Source organism: Passer domesticus, chromosome 10 (genome assembly GCF_036417665.1).
Source record: "Passer domesticus isolate bPasDom1 chromosome 10, bPasDom1.hap1, whole genome shotgun sequence".
Classification (NCBI taxonomy): domain Eukaryota; kingdom Metazoa; phylum Chordata; class Aves; order Passeriformes; family Passeridae; genus Passer; species Passer domesticus.
In genome coordinates, this window is record NC_087483.1 from 16,752,999 (window position 1) to 16,772,212 (window position 19,214).

The 19,214-nt window shown below is 39.7% G+C and overlaps 2 protein-coding genes and 1 long non-coding RNA gene across 7 annotated transcripts in view; 2 read left to right on the forward strand and 1 right to left on the reverse strand.

Annotated features, from left to right (window-relative positions):
- On the forward strand, positions 1-4,717 carry NDUFB3 (NADH:ubiquinone oxidoreductase subunit B3). Its single transcript, XM_064434085.1, has 3 exons — positions 1-277; positions 1,472-1,619; positions 4,083-4,717. The coding sequence occupies exons 2-3, from the start codon at positions 1,474-1,476 to the stop codon at positions 4,237-4,239; spliced, it is 303 nt and encodes a 100-aa protein (XP_064290155.1). The 5' UTR covers positions 1-277; positions 1,472-1,473; the 3' UTR covers positions 4,240-4,717.
- LOC135308739 (uncharacterized) lies at positions 2,784-7,247 on the reverse strand. Its single transcript, XR_010369094.1, has 3 exons — positions 7,070-7,247; positions 5,750-5,807; positions 2,784-3,784 (listed from the first exon to the last, which is right to left on the reverse strand). It is a non-coding gene; the product is annotated as an uncharacterized LOC135308739 (long non-coding RNA).
- The window catches only part of CFLAR (CASP8 and FADD like apoptosis regulator), a 16,646-nt gene continuing 4,523 nt past the window's right edge, over positions 7,092-19,214 (forward strand). For 2 of the 5 annotated variants that reach the window (XM_064434064.1, XM_064434068.1), the window contains exons 1-10: positions 7,380-7,517; positions 8,866-8,988; positions 10,511-10,938; positions 11,833-11,938; positions 12,862-12,997; positions 13,160-13,257; positions 13,943-13,994; positions 14,732-14,787; positions 15,742-15,820; positions 18,249-18,744. In XM_064434064.1, coding sequence (XP_064290134.1) covers positions 10,643-10,938; positions 11,833-11,938; positions 12,862-12,997; positions 13,160-13,257; positions 13,943-13,994; positions 14,732-14,787; positions 15,742-15,820; positions 18,249-18,744 — 1,319 coding nt within the window. In that variant the 5' untranslated portion in view covers positions 7,380-7,517; positions 8,866-8,988; positions 10,511-10,642. Of the gene's footprint in view, positions 7,237-7,379; positions 7,518-8,865; positions 8,989-10,510; positions 10,939-11,832; positions 11,939-12,861; positions 12,998-13,159; positions 13,258-13,942; positions 13,995-14,731; positions 14,788-15,741; positions 15,821-18,248; positions 18,745-19,214 lie in introns of those variants that run through there. The other 3 variants (XM_064434066.1, XM_064434067.1, XM_064434065.1) reach the window with 3 other exon arrangements.

The following is a 19,214-nucleotide window of genomic DNA, read 5'->3' on the forward strand; positions in this document are numbered from 1 at the left end:
CCCTCGGCCCGAGCCGGCGGCGCCGCTCCTGCGCGGGGCCGGTCCTGCCGAGCCGGTCCCGCCGAGCCGTGCCGGGAGCGCTGCGGGGCAGCGCCCGGGAGGGGGCTCGGGCAGGGCTCCGCGGCCCCCCTGTCCGCAGCGGGCCAGCGGGGAGAGCCGGAACCGAAGCTTCCCGGAACCTGCGTGGCCGGCTCGCGCTTCCTGAAGCGGCCGGTGCTGGCCTGGGTTCCGGTTCCGGGTGGCGGCCGCGTCCTGGGCAGGGTCGCGGAGCGGGCAGGTACCGCGGGGGGCTGGCACCGGCACCGCGGGCAGGGTGTCCGTGTCCGTGTCCGTGTCCGTGCGCGGGCCGGGCAGGCGGCGGAGGGAGCGGGGCGGGGTGGCTGTCACTCGGGTCGTGCCCTCCCTGCCCGCTCCGTCCGACCTCTGGGCACGGCCGTGCTGGGGAGAGCGCCCGGCCGGGCTGCAGCACGGCGTGTGCGGGACACGGCATAACCTTCGCTCTTGGGAATGTCGGTAACAGAGAGGCCTCGGGTTTCCAGCACAGGGCTGGAGCCTGGCGTCTGATTTAGGGGGAGCTTTTCGGGTAATGACAACGTCAGTGCAGCTCTCCAGGTTTTCTTAGGCAACGAAATCTGTCTGCTTGCCGTCACGGCTTGGAGTCATCTTCAGTTTGTGTCCTGCATGCCAGTCAATTTTCTAAAAGTTAAGGGCAGTGAATCTGTTCTTTGCTACCTGATATGTGTTAAAATGGGAAGCCCTGGCTCAAAGAAGACTCAGGTGCTTTTTGAAAATGAAGCCTTAAAAGCTATCATTTTCTTCCAGTCCTTCATGATCTTGCTGAAAATGTTCCACTTTGCATCTGTTTTTAAAGAGAAACTTAATGTTTTTATAGTTCTCCAAGGTGTATGTAAATAGAGCATACATTGTTCAGCCTCATCAGGCAATGGGTAAGGTGCATCTCCTTGTCCATGCATCTCTCCTGGCCCTGTTGAATGCCACAGTTCCATCTGACTGATCCATCAGGAGCCAAGTCTTTGCTTTTCTTCAGAGCTGAGCAATCACAGCTTTCCCACACCTAAGTCAGAATTTTTTACTCTGAACTCTCTGTGCTTATTCTGGAAGTCTGGAAGTAGTGGGGGGCTGGTGTTGCTGAAGTGCATTTCCAGACATGGAAACCATTGGTTTTCTTACACTCCCCTCTGGCACAGAGGGTTGGCATTGGTGCTCCATGAATGTAATGATGGTTGTGGCTTACAGCACATAATGTTTAAGTTTGCTTTATTGTGTGTAATCACCAAGCTCTGAAACACAGCACAAAGTCCCTTGGCTCTTTGCTTTACAGAACACAGCTCTTTGTTCTCTGCTTCTTCTTGTTGCCTCCCTGCTTTTCCTGTACAGGGATTGTTCTTTGCACGTGTATAAAAAGAAGATGATGCTCTCTGCCAAGTAACAAAGTGACCTTTTCCCTTAGGCATGGGACACGGAGGTGACCACGGCCATGGCCATGGCCATGACAAAGTGGAGCTCCCTGACTACAGGCAGTGGAAGGTGGAGGGGACTCCCCTGGAGGAGGTGCAGAGGAGGCTGGCCAGGCGCGGCCTCAGGGACCCGTGGGCTCGGTAAGTGCCAGAGCCTCCACAATCATCTTCACGTGGCATCTGGTGCCATCCACCACACCTTGGCATTGTAGGTAACTCTTTCTTCAGTAAAAGTGTGAAATTATCAGAATTTCAGCAAAGTCTTTATTCACTTCTTGCGTGAAAGTCACCCCTTGCATCACCGTGACCAGTGTCCACATCTTGGGAGGGAGGCTTGCACTTTGTGGTGTTTTATGGTGACACAGATCAGGCACAGTGACCAACACCTCATGTACCAAAACACCTAAGCAGTATTAGGTCTGCACATGTGCATAATCCTGTCCTTCTGTGCAAAGAGATTGTGTGTTCAGGTCTTGAGGAAGATGATGGAACTTGCACTGACATTCCGAGTAGGAAGCATTCCTCACGTACAGCAGGAGGCTTTATTTGGAAAGAAGAAATGTACATGCATACAGGGTGGAATTGCATTCAACTGTGAATGACATCATGGAGAATCAGCTTTTTACTTCTCATGCCATCACTCTACAATGAGTATCTCCTCCTTTTTAGATATTTAGGCAGCTGTTAAAACAGGACTTAATGTATCTCACCCACACCTTGAATTATGCAGTACTTTGTTCAACCACCCTTTCATCTTGGGGAATAAAAATCCCAAATGTCTTGTGCTGTGTAGTCTGGCCCTTCTGTAAGGGAAAAGTTGTGGAGCAAAGGGTTCCAGGAGTCTTAATAGAAAAGGCTTTACTTTTAATCACTACAACAAAAATGGAGAAGCAAATAGATAATCTCTTACAAAGTTGTTTTTATGCTATAACCTGTGGAGGGGTTTGAGGTTGACAGCATTTTATTTTTTTTTCTTAGGAATAGGTTAAAGATGTAAGCATAAAGTAAAACATACTTTTAGTGATGGTAGGAATAATTTGAAATATCAGCCCCCAAAGAACTTTCCAGATGTGTTCACTTTTATCTCACCTCTGTTTCTGTGGAGTGCAAGCAGCATAAGCTTGTTTTCCCTTTGGCTAAACAAAATTGTTTTCAACAAGAAAAAGGTATTCCAATTAAAAAAAAAAAAGTTTAATATTGTAGATTTAGTATAAATTACCCTGGCCTTTAATGCCTACACTTCCAATTTCAGGAAGTGCTGCAAAACAACACACTGGAAAAGGGACTTTGCTTGTTGCAAATATTTGTTGCCCCTCCAAGATAAAAGAAAATTTTTGTTCCTCTGGTAAAAGAGGATTAAGCCAATCATATCAGGGTTCAAACAAGGAACAAAGTCAAACCCAAAGCTTGAGATGATTCCTTCTGAATTTTTAAAATTTCATGTAAAGTAGTATGTCAATTCTATAGGACAGTACAAGCATCATGCCAATTTTCCATAACAAATGAGAAATTAAAGTATCATGCTACTTGCTTCAGTAGTCTGGCAGAAGATTGTATTATTAGTGTCTTGCACCACAAGTCTTCAAAGTCACTCTCTCCAGAGCTCCCTCCCCTTTGGTATGCCGAGTTCATTGTAACAGGGAATCTGCTTTCAACCTTCCTGGCAAATGCACATTAATGTACATAATAAATACAGATAAGCTTGTGAAGGATGTCATATGTGGAAACTTTCAGTCTATCAATTAGTCCCTGTACTGGCACCTAGAAGATACTCTTCCATGCCAACATGCATTCATCTGAAGTCACAAAATCCATCTGCACAAGAGGATTATCTGTGAACATAAATATCTCCTCCCCCCTTGTTTTAAACCCCGGTATTTTCTCCCAAAATGACAGTTTTTATACTGCTTAGTTATTTTTCCTTTTCTTAAGGACTTTTGAGTCCTTACAAGAGACAAACTACACCCATGTCCATAGTTTACACTGGTTGTGCTATAAATAAATAAATATTTGTAGTCAGTTAGAGCAATGACTAATGTTTCAATAACAATGGAGATCAAAAACAACAAGGCAAACAGTTTGAAGTTTGCACATACTCTGTAGCTCAAGCTAAACACCATCTTTCAGTCTTTGTTTTTAAAATCATCTGACTCTCATATAGCTGTGTTGTATTGTGAAACAGAAAGTGCCTTCACACTGACATGAGCTGTCTATGTCTGGCTGTAAGATTTGGCTGTGCTGTGTCCTGTCCAGCACAGTGAGTAGCCTTTGTAGTTAGTCCAATCCATGCAAATGCTAGTGGGCTCCTATTTGTTACAGAGTAAAAACGGAAGAATATAATTACATTATTTCAGGGAGGTGATTCTGTTCCTATAATTGTGTTGTTTGCTGGCAGTACTTGTATCTCAAGTTGTATGGTAAGGGTTAGAGTTCCTATCATGAACTTTACTTGTAATTCCTAATACTTAAATGAAAGAACATATTGTACAGCCTCAATGTCTTCTGCAATACCTTCATCATTTTTTATATATATATATTCTTGTTAATTTGTATCACAGTGGCTGCACTGATCTTTTTTTCCTTTGGTTTCGTTTTTCTTTCTAGTAATGAAGTCTGGAGGTACCAGGGTGGCTTTGCAAGACCTATCACCGTAACAGAAATCTTTACCAGGGGACTCAAGTGGGGAGCTGCTGCTTTCATCATAGCTCTGGGCATTGAATATTCACTGTTTCCTCCAAAGAAAAATGGAGGCCACCACTGAAGATCAAATATGACAACTTAATACTTCCTAATCATAAGCTGAAGCATACATAAGCCTGCTGCTCACTCTGTACTTAAAATATCCATATTAAAGTCTACCACAGGCAAACCCGTGTTTCTTTGATCTTATTATACTTTTGTGGAAGGATCAAAAAACATGGCCAGAGCGATTTAACTGGCTTCAATCTGGGGAGAAAAAACCAACCGAAGGTGGCTCTTGGGTTTGCTGTATTGTCTTTTAAAGAGCAAGACAAACTATCAGACCAGCTCTTTCCAAGGCCTGCCTAGATTCTGTTAAATGAAATTGAGATGTTTGTTGCTTTTAAGAGAAAATTTGTATCATATTTATTACAGGCTTAATGACTATTATCTCCCAGTAAGTAGTAATGAATGACTTGTCATTTCTTAGAAGTGTTTGTTACTATTCACTGTTATGTCTCTAAATAAAAATAAATATTAACTTAAAGCTTTAAAACCAACTCCAGACTGCCTCAAAGTATATGAAGTACCAAAGCTTATACTTAACCCCATTGAACAGTTAATTAGCCTGGCAGAGACTATGCATCAGAAAAATCTGCTGTGTAATATCCAGACATCAAAAATTACATTGCTGCCAAAAGTAGAATAAAATGTTTAACTCAGCAGTAACTGTACCTTACCCTAAAATGTCTTCCACCATACTTGACTGTAATGTTAAAAAAAGAGAACAATTTTTTCCTTTGCTCTGGTGTATTTATAGATTAATTTATTTTTACATCTAGTCTCCTTTAGCAATTCGTTTTAAATGTCCTGGTTTTCCTTAAATTATCTTAACAGCTTCTGGACTGCTTTAAGAATGCCTGGACTGAAGACTGAAGCAGAAAAGGACCTGTGGGCAGTATATGTCCTCTGCAGTACCAGGAATTATAATTGTCTGAATATGCTACTGTACATTTTGTTATGTTATGCCACTAGTAACAAAGTAAGGAGGCTATGTTACATTGCACAAACAACAGGACACCCATCACTAAAATGAAAAGCAAAATTAGACAAGTGAGAAATGGCAAATGCCACTAAACAATTATATTGTATACTTGCACGGTGAAGAAATTGAAGTTTTTATAAACAATCCTGTCACAAATTGCAAGTTTACAAAAAAATTGAAAGTCCTACCAAAACATGGCTAAAATATCTTTTCTTTAAACACACATTCACACGCAATCCTTCTGAGTGAGATTATAATAGAGCTTTATTTTTAGAGCCAATAAACAACATCTGTTACTGTGTGAGTGCAGATGTACTGTTCAGTGGAGTTTGTCATCTTTGTATGACATTGCTCAAGGCACTGTTCATAGTGCAAACACTCATTTTAGTAAACTCTTGCCTAATCCTTTTCTCAAACATTCCTATCCAGTTGCATCATTCCCTGAAAAACCAAGAACCTACTGTGTAAGGTTTGTGGCACAAAACATTTCTATTGTCCCTTAGGTACTCTTACCCAGAATATGCATTTTTCAATGCTTGGTACTCACTGCTTGTTTTCTGTCTGGTTCCAAGACAACTTCCTAGGGAGTACTGAATTTCAGATGGCTGTTCAGGAAAACAAGTAATACAGTTATTCACTATAATGTTAATTTTTACTGTTACTAAGTTAATAATTGCATGAAGTAGAATGAGTCTTTTTAAAAGGTATAAGCCTGCCACTTCACTGACACAGCAAATATATCAAGCATGTTCAGTTAGACAAGACATTTTTTGGTAAAATTTATGCATTTGTGAATTAACGTGGTATCATTTGTTGATTTAATAGCCAGATGGCAGCCACTGCCCTAAATGTCTTTAATTTATGATGAACATATTTTGCTAATTTTGCAGAATATGTCTCATCATTATTACACATACAATACTCATAAAGATTTTCTTTCACAGGTATAATAATACCAGTTCTGTTTGGGGAGGGAATATTTCTTGTGTATTAAAATAATAGCACCAAATGTGTCTTCACTGTAACCATAGCAATGTCTGTCCTTACATGAGAACAGCCTTTCTACCAGCACAGATATTTTACAGTGCAGAAACCAGGGTCACAAACAGCAGTGGCACCAGCAGGTGAGCAACATACATGATTGTAATACCAGACAGGAAGCTCTTTTTGTATCATCATGTCTGAAAAATAAAACTGATGATGCTCCACTTTCTGTGTGGAACAGATCCAAGGAGAAACCGTGCATATTGATTCACAGTAGGTAGATGGTTTCCTTGTCAATCTTAATAGCGGGGATACTGTGATAGCTGTGAATGATTGATCTTACAGTGGGAGCCTGACCATACAATTTCAGTAAGAATACAAATATTTTTTTCAGAACACAGAGTTGCCACTTGGTACAAATTCTAGTGTGGGTGAATATTTTCTGTCTCCTTTTTCCCTGCAGTTCCAAAGACAGCATGACTCTTTGTGTGTGCTATCCCACAGTACTGCGCTTCCACGGCTCTATTTTTAGCAGCACCACAAAAATGACTCACTGTTTCCTAAAGGCTTTGAAATCCATTGAGCTGGGAGTTACATGTGTCTGATTTCACCATATATCGAGGTGGCTTTTGTCTAGTTCAGAAAAATTTTCGATTTTAGGCCTTTTGGAGAGCAGCTGCATCTGCAATGCTAGCACCCCGCAGTAAATAGCTCCATCAAAGTTGCTAGTTTATGTCAAGGGAATAGCAACACCCAGTTTTCAGGAACAAGGCATTACGCAATATTTACTTTAGATTATACAGCGGGAAGCACAGAACTTTCACACAGGTGTACATTATCCTCACTGTGAACGAACAAATTCAGAGTGAGACATGAGCCATACCAGGGGTTACGGCTAAACTTCTGCCAGAACACGTGCCCACACTGCCCGCAGGTCCGTAAGCGCTCACCGAAAGCCCTGCTACTGCTTCACAGCTCGCAGGGCCAACACAGAGCCCTTCTGTCTGTCCCCACGCCAGCAGCAGGACAGAAACACGGCCTGTGTTTCAGGTATTACACGCTGAACTCGGCACGGCGTACCCTCCATGCCAGGAGGAGGCGCCGGGAGGAGCTGCAGGCCCCGTCCCGCCTCCATCCGCTGTTTTGTGTGCTCAGCCCCGAGTCACGACTCCGGGGTACAGCCGGAAACAAAACTAAAACCACCATCCTGCCTCCCCCGTCCCCCCCGGCCCGGCCCGGCGCTGGGCAGCCAGCGGGCCGGTACCGCCCCAGCTCCTCCCTGCTGCAAATGCCGGACCTGGCTGCTGTAGAGAGCTCCCCGACGCGTCTGGGTGCGTTCTGCCTTCCCCCGCTCCTCTCCCCGCTCCTTCCCCTCACGCCGCCCTTCCCACCGTGCGCTTTCAGCACAGGCGGCCCAAAGCCGGCCCGAGCGGGGTGGTGAGAACCGAAACCGAGTGTGATTTAAAATGACGCACTTAGAAAAATGACTGGAAATCTACAGAAACCACTTGTAGTAGCTGGGCACTTTGTGTTGGTTTTGGGTTTTTTGGGGTTTTTTTTGGTGATTTGTTTTGTTTTCTTTTAATTAGGAGGACTAGGGTGTTAAATTAGCCTGCTCATAGTAGTTTACATCGGGGGAAAACTATTCAAGCGTAGGAAGGATCGCGGTGATTCCCGCAGAAATTCCCTGTTTTTCCTGAGTACGTTGCACACGTCCTGTTGAAGGGCGTGGGACAGTGAGGAAGTAGGGCAATTTAAAAACTGCGGAGCATTCTCTGCAATTTTGAAAAATGCCAGGTGGCCCTGGCGCCAAGGGCAGTCGTTCCAGCACCGCCACCTCTAAAAACAGCGAAGAGCGGAGGAAGCACAAAGCACAGCCAGGTCATCTCCTGCTCTCCCCTTGCAGCACGGCTCTTCCACGTGAGTTCGTCTCGTGAAAGAAAGATAATTTCCTAAATCAGAACGACACCCACTGGTGTCATATCCTCGTTTTGTTGCTGCAAAGATGACTGTGAAATGTTCAAGATACAAAATGCCAGCAAGGAGTTAACTGGAGCCTTGTGCGCCTTAGTGTGAAATTGTAGTATGTTATTTCCTGCTCCTTTGCAAACATACTGAAAAAAAGAAAAAAGCCTAATTAGACATGCACATGAACACAAAAATTATTGAGGCAGCTTTATCTCTGATGACTATAAACTTTTTTTATTTTTGTCTTAGAAGATAAGCTGATTTTTCTCTCCTCTTTGTAGAGAATTTACATTTACTAAGTCATCTTGTTGCAGAGTCCAGATAATCAAAAGCTAGGCTGCTGGGTTTCTGTTGTGATTGCTTTTTTTTTCTTTAACTTTTGCAGCTATAATAACTATCTGTGATGTTTGAAAAAGGGGTCATCAGATGGAAGAGTGGAGCATTATGCCCTTTATCTCTTATGGTGAAGTGGATTTGCAAAGTTACAAACTGTTTTAGTTTATACTAAAAAAATCACTTCCTGTTGCTGTTATTCCCCTCACCCAATGTATGCTATGTGCACAGCTGGTTTTCCTTTTATTTAGAGCACTGTTCCTGCTTCACTGCAGTCAACCTGAAGAACAACCCTTGGTTGTTTTATTTGGTTTTCCCACCCCCATAAAATTAGGAAGTAGCCCCCCACAGTAATTTGTGATCTTGACATTTGTCCAGCAGAGAATGAGCTAATGTAGTCACTGGAAAATCCTGGATGGAAACCAATGTGTGCTGGATCAGTGATTTGGCAATGGCCAAATGCCAGTTTTCCTGTGTTGTTGTGAACAGTTTTACACACAGGTAAGATCATTTCAAGACTGAGTAGAATCAGCATTTTTTTATAATGAGCATGTAATGTACCATATATAAAGGAAATTCACAATAGAAGAGGATTCATATGTGTGTTTTAAAGGCAAATTATTTTTAAGTTAATGTATAAATAGTAATTCTGCTTGTCTGACATTCCAGCTCGGTGGGAAATTCCTCCCTAGCACACACCCTTCCTCTGTTTTTTTTAACTAGTTTTAAAAGATTAGATAAAAATCAACTTGAGTGTTTAAAAATTTTTTCTGGTATTTCCAAAAATGACGAAAAGTTGTTAAATGCCTGTTTCACTTCAGAGTTAAACTATTACTTCAGGTTCTTTTGAAAGTCCCAGCTGAATGTCCCTGGGAGATACTTTCATGTGAGGGTGCTGGTGCCTCCCCCTCCTTGACTGCATTATGTCATGAGAACAGTGTCATTCTCTAGAATTCTCACAAGTGTTTGATGCTAGATTGAAAATAAGCTAGCAATAAATATGCTTTTCTTCTGATAGAAAACTTTCCAAAACACATTACAGGGCATGAGGGGTTCCTCTGTTTTAGACTAATTTATCTCACTTGCTTAATTATGGACACAGTATGTGACATTTTTGATTGTAACTTCTAGAATGTGTAACAAAAGGATGAAAATGTTGTAAAAAAATCTAATTCAGGTGATAGAATCTTTTGGTATATTAGGCTTTGAAGTTGAATTGACATTTGCTTTCCAGTATGGTTTAAATAAAACTCTGCGGTATAGAGATCAAACTCTGTGGAAGGACTAAGATTTGTCTTTAGGTTTGGTCATCTGCCATTTCTCCCTGTATGTAATGGAGGTCAGAGGAGGTTAGATGGAATTTCTGTAGTTGGTGGCAGTGGAAATTGAGCACAGCACCTTACTGATTTTGTTAATCACAAGGCTGGAGGTTTTCTAGGTTTGAATTTTTATTCCAGTTTTCCTATGATAGTACATGTATGCTTAGTGAAGGAAAAGGTGGTCTGTAGCTTATCTATACCTTCAGAATTAACCAATTTGCATATTTAAGGGTGGAGTATTTGAGTGGCTTTTCAATCTTTTTGAGCATGGAAGGTGTGTGTGGAAAATCCTTTACCCCCAGACTGGAATCAATTTAAATGATGTTAACAATAAGAAAAACCACACACTCTTGAATTTACAGATAATTAGTGGTTTTAAAATTTCATGTTAAATTGTTGCTCGGAAAAGGACAGAGCTGTCGGAAATACTTAATCTACCACTCATCAGCAAGCTGATGACTTTTGTTTCACTTCCTATGGAATATACAGACTCATGTCAAAGTAATTTACTCTAAAAAGAACTTGCATGTCTTTCTGATTAGTATGACCGTCCAAATACTTTTAGTTTTGTAATGAACAACTGGGAGAGTCCCTTGAATAAAGAAGGTCTGTGTAGTTGAAAGTTAAATACTTCAGATAGGAGAGTTGACTGTGAAGTTGTGCAGCAGATCACTGTTTTATTGCCTTTTAATTCTCTTCCACAGACCTGCCTTTGTAGAAATGCACCTAGTTAAGAATGAACACAAGAGAAGTGCTGTGGTAGACACAGGCTTCATGTCATGTTGGTTTCCAGTTTAAAAACCAGTAGGCAATTTTAAAGGAACAGCAACAAAGTGATGACCCGGTGCCAAGTGCCAGCTTTCCTTATTCATCAGATTCAAGAAGAATTGGATAAAGAAGAAGAAGAGATGATGGTTTTCCTGTGCCGAGACCTTGCTCCTGACTTGGCCACTGCTGATCTTAAAGAGATCTTGGTGGCTTTGAATGAGAGAGAGAAACTGACTCCTGCTGGCTTGTCTGAGCTGTTGTACAGAGTTAAGAGGTTTGACTTGCTGAGGAGGATCCTGAACACAGAGAAAGCAACAGTGGAAGCTCACCTTGCCAGGAGTCTCAGACTCATCCCTGATTACAGGTAATATATCTATTTCAGATTTAAAGCTATGCTATCTTGTTCAGTATAAGTGGTTTGGGTTTTGCCTGTGTTTAGGGTGGGGGGCAGTATGGGTGAGTTGTTTTGTTTTTTTTTTAAATGTTTGTTTATTTATTTATTTATTTAATACTTTACAGATTCAGAGAATATTTATTGAAAGTAGAAGAAAAGCAGAAAAGGACATTATATCTAGAGTTACAGTTAAAAGAAATGTTTAGTCCCTGAATTAAACTTTATTACTAGTCATGGCATTAGAAGCATCTGTATTTCAGGAGTTTGTGTATTTGTGAATAAAACCAGTGATGTATGTAGAGTTCTAGATTAGCAGCTAAAAATGACACTTTAAAGGAATATCATTGGTTAGACAAATTTTCTTTTCTGGTTTGCTTTGGGGACATAGCCACGTGGTGTAACTTTTCTCAAGGGACCTCTCTCTTACTTGTTTTACTCTATTAGTTTTGAGAGGCTTAAATTAAGAAATTCCAGTTATTTTCTTTGAGAGACTTCATAAACAAATCCATGTACTCCTAAGATTTTCCTGTATTAAATTCTCACTAAAATAAAAACCCTGTAACTAACAGGTAAAAAAGTTAAGGATATGTTCTGTTGTCTCCTTCTCTCACTTAAATCTCTATTAAACATTAAGGAAACTTCTGTTTTCCCTACAGTGGCTATTACACTGTCAGTCTGAAAAACACAGGTGCTGATTAGCAAGTGTATTTTATAATTGGATCTTGAAACAGGGTATGTTTTTCATCTGTTTCTTAGTTAGAAATCCTAGATTAAGACTGGAACATGGGGAGCAGTTGAGTAGTTGGGAAAGAGAGGAATCCTGCTGCAAGCTAATCCTTTAGAAATATCTCAACTTTATTTCAGGGTACTAATGGTAGAGATAAATGAAAATCTGGAAAAAGATGAAGTGGGTTCTCTTGGTTTTCTACTCAGAGATTATGCACCTCGTATGAAAATGGCAAAAGATAAGGTATGTTTTCCTTAATTCTGGCATTCTCCTCTGGAACAGAGACATTAAAGTAAAAAAATGTAGCTAGACAGCAAAAGAAGGGAGTCAGTACTGCAAGGAGTATTGAGGCAGGGGTACACAAACATCAGGAAGCACACAAGGAGTTGTGGCTTCTTTTTAATTTTGTTGATTTTTAATTCAAGGAAAAAATCATGGAAAACTAGTAAAAAAGTAAGAGGGAACAGTGCTTGTTATAGTGTATGGTGGTTGAATGTACTTCATGGGCAGGCTTTTTACAGTAGTCTTTCTTCAGTATTTCTGATCTGAAAGTTCATGTAAGACTGACCTCCAATCAATAACCACTTGAACTGTATCTTGAATTGCAAAATCACTTTTTGTTTGTGCTCTGCTTCGCTTACAAAAGAACACATATATTGTAATTACGTCTTTATACCTTTGCATTCTGAATATTTTTGCTAAGTCCTCTGAGAAAGCAGAAATTCAGTTGAGAGTACTCAGAAACCTTGGCCACTGTGCAGAGAAGACTGAAGATTTATGTCTTCTTCCTTTGAGGTTTTTTTCCCTTTCCATCTTCAGTCAGAGAGGTAGAGAGGCCCTGAGAATTTCCCAAAGCTTTTCTTGCCTTCCACTTTGTGACACGTGAGGTGACATTCACAGTCGCTGGGTTTGTAGCAAAAACAAAATGCAAAACTGTTTTCTCAAAAATTTAAGATTGATTTTTAAGAATATCACTTTGTAGTTTCTATTACTCCTATGATAATATCAAGTATTCATATGTCTCTCAGATAGTTTTCTTAGAAGGTGTAATGTCTCTAATTGTTTATACAGCCTTTATGACCTCTCCACAGTATTTTCTGTGTTGCTTTGTTACATCTGGTGGAGAAAAAAATACTGATGTGTTTGGGTTTATGTTGCTATTCTAGAGTTTTCTAGCTCTTATAATTGAGCTGGAGAAGCTAAATTTGGTGGCTCCTAATCAACTGGATTTGATAGAGAACTGTTTTCAAAGTATTCACAGGATAGATTTGATTAGGAAGATTCAGAAGTACAAACACGAAGGTAAGATCCTCTTTTTGCACTGGTTACTCTTGATAGCAACAATCAAATGTGCTGAAGATAAAACTATGACTTACAAATAAGGGCATTTGCATACTTCATAGATTTAGGTTTTCAAAACAGATGAAATATCATGGTGTGTTTGTGTTTCTGTTAAATTCGCAGCTTCAGTGTCCTCTGTTCATTCTCAGCCAGTTTATATAAATGCTCATCAGGCCTCTCTCCCTAATTTCAATCTGATTGATCCTCCTTATCATTCAGGGGTAAGTATACAAGAAGTGAAACAAATCCTTTATTTCTAAATATTGCCACTTTAAAAGGAGATCCGTCTTTCAGAGCCTGAGGAATTAGAGATGACTAGTGACTAAAATATTGTTTGGTTTACTTCTGTTATTCCTTTTGTTTGCTGAGTTTAGGGTCTGATTTAAATCTGCCTGAGAAAGATGCCCTTTGAAGGCCTTATGTGAATTTTTTCTTATTAGTTGAAAATACAAAATCTGTATCTTGAAAGGTTTTTTTTTGTATTACACTGTGGAGTGAAAAGTTTTGCTTTGACTGTTCTTTGCAAAACATGTCTTCTTTGTACCTCCGGACTCTTCAGGGAAGGTAGCTTTTAATTTTTGAAGATGAAAATGATAGCTTTTTAAAGAAGAGTTTTTCAGGGTTTTCTTTTTTTGTGGTTTGTTTTAAGCTCAGTTTAAGAAGATATCAGAGTATCTGAAAAGTCATCAAATCCTATTGCATGCAGTATTCTTTATATTTGGGTTAGCTCTGATATTGTATTAGCATAGGTTTTTTCAACTGTTATGTTGTCATTTTATTTAGCTGATAGAAATGAATCTAAAATATCCTTTTCCTGAGGAAGAAATACTACTCTGTTTTATTTTGGAACATGTTTATTAATTCTTGAAGGAGAATAGGAAAATTATGACTTTTTCTTAATTTCAGATACAGAATCAGAACACAGAAAAATTACAAAATGGAACAAGTCTTACTCTGGGTAAGAGCATTTTATCTAAGTTTGGTAATCTAAAAGAGCCAAATGATGAATTTCACTACATCAAAAGGACTTGTTTGATAGTTGTGTTCATGGCTAATCCTATTAATATCATCAGGAGCAGAGAGTGTTTGATACCTCTCAGAACTGAGCCTGGCCTTACTGTTTAGTCTTGTATTTGCTTTGCTTGTGCTGCCGCATCTTAAAACATTCTTAAAAATTGTAAGCTTCCACTGTCAAAACTTCTTAACAGAATACATACTTTATTAGTAAAACCATGGATAAAACTGGCTAGCCAGCTCTGGAGTCCTGTGTAGTGCAGTTCTGCCCATTAGCTCTGGGGAAGGAAGTTTTTGTGTTTTTCATCAGTGAACTGCCCACCAGGCCAGCCGGGAGGTTGTGCATTGAATACCAGGTTATTTCCATGTGTATTGTGTTTTCTCTGGAAACCCCAAATACCTCTCAAATATGGTCATTTTTAAAATTAGTTGACTGAATTCTTTCAGTGTAGAAGAGATTAATTGTTTCTTCTAGTCCCAAGCAATGTAGAATGAAATCCAGATAACATTTTAGAGGTGAATAATACAGGGATTTTTAAACTTCAGTAGCATACATAGAAACGAAAAGGTCTTGATGGGTGAAAATTTTGCTGAAGTAGATACATTCCTCTTTATAACTGATGTGGTGATTAAAAAATATCACTGGTACTTGCATACTGAGATTACTTCTGTATGTTTTAGCTGCAGCAGAACCACTTCACATGTCCATCGAGGAGTCAGGATCAGTGCCACATAAGGTATATTCTTGTGTATATGTTTACATGTAAATAAGTACAATCTCTGTATTTTCCTTAGTTTTCTTTGTGTTTCATTTTGAGATTTCCTTGAATTGTATGCAGACAGAACAATGGGTGCATCCTCAGCTATAAACACGTTCTGTGAATTGTTTTTGCAGAATATATTTTAAATATATAATATTTGCTGCTACTCTGGAAGCAGCAGTGTGCAAAATGCATGTATATATGATGTGCACACAGAATTCATACATTTATTAGTGGAGGCCAAGTTAAAACTGCTGAAGTTCAGACCTCTTGCCACATGCATTAGAAATCACAGAGCTTCTTTGCATGTGGTAGATTTTGTTCTTGATTCCCTCCTCACCCCTTGCTCTCGAGGCAGAAGACAGACATGCTTTGGGCATTAATGATAAGGATGGCCAACTGCTGTTTTCACTAGTTCTGTAGGCCAGGAACCAACCTGTAGCAAATTCATTTGCTTTAATCAGTTTTCTTCAGAGGGGAGAGGAATTGTGATAAAGTCATTATGGATTATTTAGGAATAAGGAGGTTTTTCCACTAAATAAGGAAATAAATTTTCTGATGAGCAGTGTTTGCTTGCACACCTGAGGAACACAAAACTTCTCTACATTTATTGTGTTGGCAGTATGAAGCTTGTACAGTTTTAGTCTCTGTTTAAGTATCTTTATGCTAATGAGGTTGCATAACACAGGGACACAAAAACTAAGCCTGTACTAGAAATAGAGGGAAAAGAATCATTAGTCCCTTTCTCCTGTTTCTTTGTTGTGCAGATAAGACATATTACAACCCAGTAAACAGATTTCTGCTAGCTACTTGATGGAAAACAACAGAATGCTATTTAATAGATCTGACATAAAATTTGAGAAAATGATATGGTGTAAAAGTTGAGAACGTGATGTATTAACTTGGTAATTGTCCTTTCACATTTCTCAGATGTCTGATGATTCCTACAGAATGCAAAGTCGGCCTTTAGGAATATGCCTGATAATAGATTGTATTGGCAATGACACTGGTAAGTCTCTGGAATTTTCAGTCCCTTAACTTGTTAATTAGATAATTAGAAGAATTTAGTATAAAGAATATAATGTACATTTACCAGTCAGATTAGGATAGTGTTGTCCCAGTCATTTAATCTACCACTTCCAGTAAGACTTCTAAAGCAAAGAGTTGCAAGGGACAACATCAGCTTAAAGCAAACTGTCCTAATTATTGGAGACAATGTTTGTTTTTTATGGTGCAGAGTCTCTGAATGAAAGAACTTAGAAGAAGATAGACTGAATTTTGGGATGGACAAAAAGGATGTTCAGCAACTAACAGAAAAATTAGGCTTACAACAGTCATACAGCAGGTTATTGGCAGAGATGGTAGTTTCCCACCAGTTAACAAAACCAAAACTGTTGTGGATTTAAAGTGCAATCATATTGGACACCAGAGATTTCAAATAGCCATGGGGTCCTTTATTAATGATACACCTGAGCTTCTGTCCTATCTTGCACAGTTTAGCTGAAAGTGTTACCACAGTGAAACTGAAAGTGTCACCACTGCTGTCAGTGTAGTCACTGCCATGGTTGAAATGTGGGTTTCCTGACTGCCTTTGTAGAATCCTAGAATTAGATCTTTGCACAGTCAAAACCACCCCTCACTCTCTAATCACTGTAACACGTGAGGCTAAAAATAAAAATTAAGATAGTATTTGCAGCCAGTTCTGTAATAGCTGGGAGATGTAGGGGAAGGAGAGGCTTTCCAGGCATCTTTTGGTTTTCTCAAATGCAATGGTCCAGCAGATGAACTAACTTAGAATTGCTGATGTAATTGAAGGGCAGTGGTTGTGGAGCTCACACACAGGAAGTCTGTGTCACCGATGTTTAAAGTCACATTGTCAGCATTTAACACAATAGAAGGCAAGACTTGCACTGAAGTACATTATGGTGCTGGTGAGATCAGAGAAGACAGGGCATATGGCATTGCTTAAAGGAGTTTGCAAGAAAGGCAGAAGTAGTTGTGCCACACTATTGTGAAGTCTGAGTACACTGAAGAAAAAGAAGAGGGCAGGGAAAAGATGAGAAATTGTATCTGTGGCATCCATTAGAATCTGTACCTGTCCCAAGATTTAATCTCAGGAAGGTGAACCAGTAACAGATACTGTAGGATCACCAATTACAACACTTTATCATGCCCAGTGTAAACAGCATGAATTTATCAAATGCTTATAAAATTCAAACTGAAATGCACCTTGCTGTTTTGTAAATAGCTACTTTTGACTTTTCCATTTGGAAATCAGTTTTAATCCTTACATTGTAAACAATGAGGGGAGAAAAGGCTAGTGTTTTATGTAGAATGGAGATGCTGAAAAATCAGTGGAGGTTTGTTGGCAGATGGCTAGTGTTGAAGACCTAGGTAGTTTCTGATCTCAGGCTTCAGCATGTAATGCTGTGGTGTGTCTTGCCTTAAAGTATCCAAGACCATGTATAATTTCTGATTAATTGTTAACTAAGGTGTCAGCTCTAAGTTTTTGAGTTGGTTCTTTTAAACTGTGACAGTTAGTGTGTGGGGGACTAAGGTGACACCAGGTTTTGTATTTGTGTGTGTATGTGCATCCGCCAGTGAGATCAGGACATTACAGCAGAAGCATTCTCACTGCTGTAATTCTCATTTTGTACATGTACTGCTGCTACCCCCTGCCTGATGGAGGGCTTCACTGCAGTGTAACTGCTAGACCTTAGTGATACTGAGTAGTCTGAGTTTTGAGAGCATGTTTAATTGCATAAAATAAGGGAGCTTTATCTTTCTATTCTCAAATTAAAATGTCTGGACAGTTTTTGAATTATTTTACAAAATTTAATCAAACCAGCAGAACTGGAATGAAACTGTAGTTATTTTTTATCACCTCACTATAGTGTAGAGTTTTTATCTACAGTTTATTTTGCTGAGGAAAGTTTTGAGTTCTGTTTCTTGTGTTCACTATGGGCTTTTAGGGGAGAAAAGTGTGGTAGTACAGCTGCTTTCCTGCCATTACCTCTGAAACAGCCCCCGCTAATTAAGGCTTCTTAAACTTTTGAAGTCAAAGACAGCTGTCTTTAAGTTTCCTATGTGTGTAAGGCATTTACATCACTCTTCATCATTTCTTGCCTTATATTTTAAGTCTTAGGAACTTGGAATACTGGCTCTAAAGGAAAGCATGTGTCTGTGAAAATATGAAACAAGATACACAGTGTTTCTGCTGTCATAAAACATGTAGCTCACAGGAAAGATGACATGCATATAGCACTATAAGTATGTAATGTACTGTGGTCAACACCAAGTACTCCTGATTTTTTAAATTATTGTGATAAAATAAATTGCTTAATTTCAATAGAAAAACACCTGTAAGTATTGTAATTCAATACAGTTGAGATTGAGCCTTGGTGTGCCTTGGTTTAATTACATCTTGCTTCTTACAGATGTGTTGGAAGAGACCTTCAGAGGCTTAGGCTATGATGTTCATTGTCACAGATATTTAAATATGAACTCCATGAATCAAACATTGCTTGAAGTTGCAAGGTGGCAGAAGCACAAAAATTGTGACAGCTTTGTTTGCATATTGGTCAGCCGTGGAAACTCCCAGAGCATCTTCTGTACAGACCACACCTTTTCTGGATTCCCTTTGGAACAAATAAAGAAATACTTTACAGCAGACTCATGTCCTGGACTCCTAGGAAAACCGAAGCTTTTTTTTATTCAGAGCTACATTGTGCCAGATAATGAGCAAGAATGTACCAGTCTGTTGGAAGTCGATGGGAATGCTGAGAACATCAGAGCTAAAGTCACTATTCCCCATACAGCAGACATCTTTTGGAGTCATTGCAAGGTGGATGTGTCTACACTGGAACAATCCCCAACTTCACCCTCATATTATCTGCGTTGTCTGGCTGAGCTACTCCATAATCCTTATAAAAGGTAAATTAAAGTAAATGGAAAGAAATAACCTTTTTTCTGTGATAGCTTGTTTTCATGGAAAATGAGAAACCTTAAATTTCAAGCCATCTGGTTTTCTTGCAGTCACAGTCAAAAAGACAAGTGTCCTCACACAATTGCACAGAAAGGTAGCCTAAGCTAAGAGTGAAGTTTCTGATGTTACAATGTAAAGTTAAAGTTACAGTTACGACATTGGGGTTTGCAGAGTGAGAAGGGAAGAATCTGTGCTGGATAATGTATATCAGTGCTTTAGACAGGATTGGAAATCTTCCTTCTCCAAGATAAACAGGCTTCTGCTAAATTGAGGATTGCCATGTACCATTAAGAAGAGCTGTGCTTGCAAAACTAAATGGTCAGTGCTTAAGTTCAGGACAAAGGCAGTAGAGAGGGAAGAATTTTCTAGTTTCTCTAAATTTAATTAACCCTTTGCTCACAGAGCCAATTGATTGCCA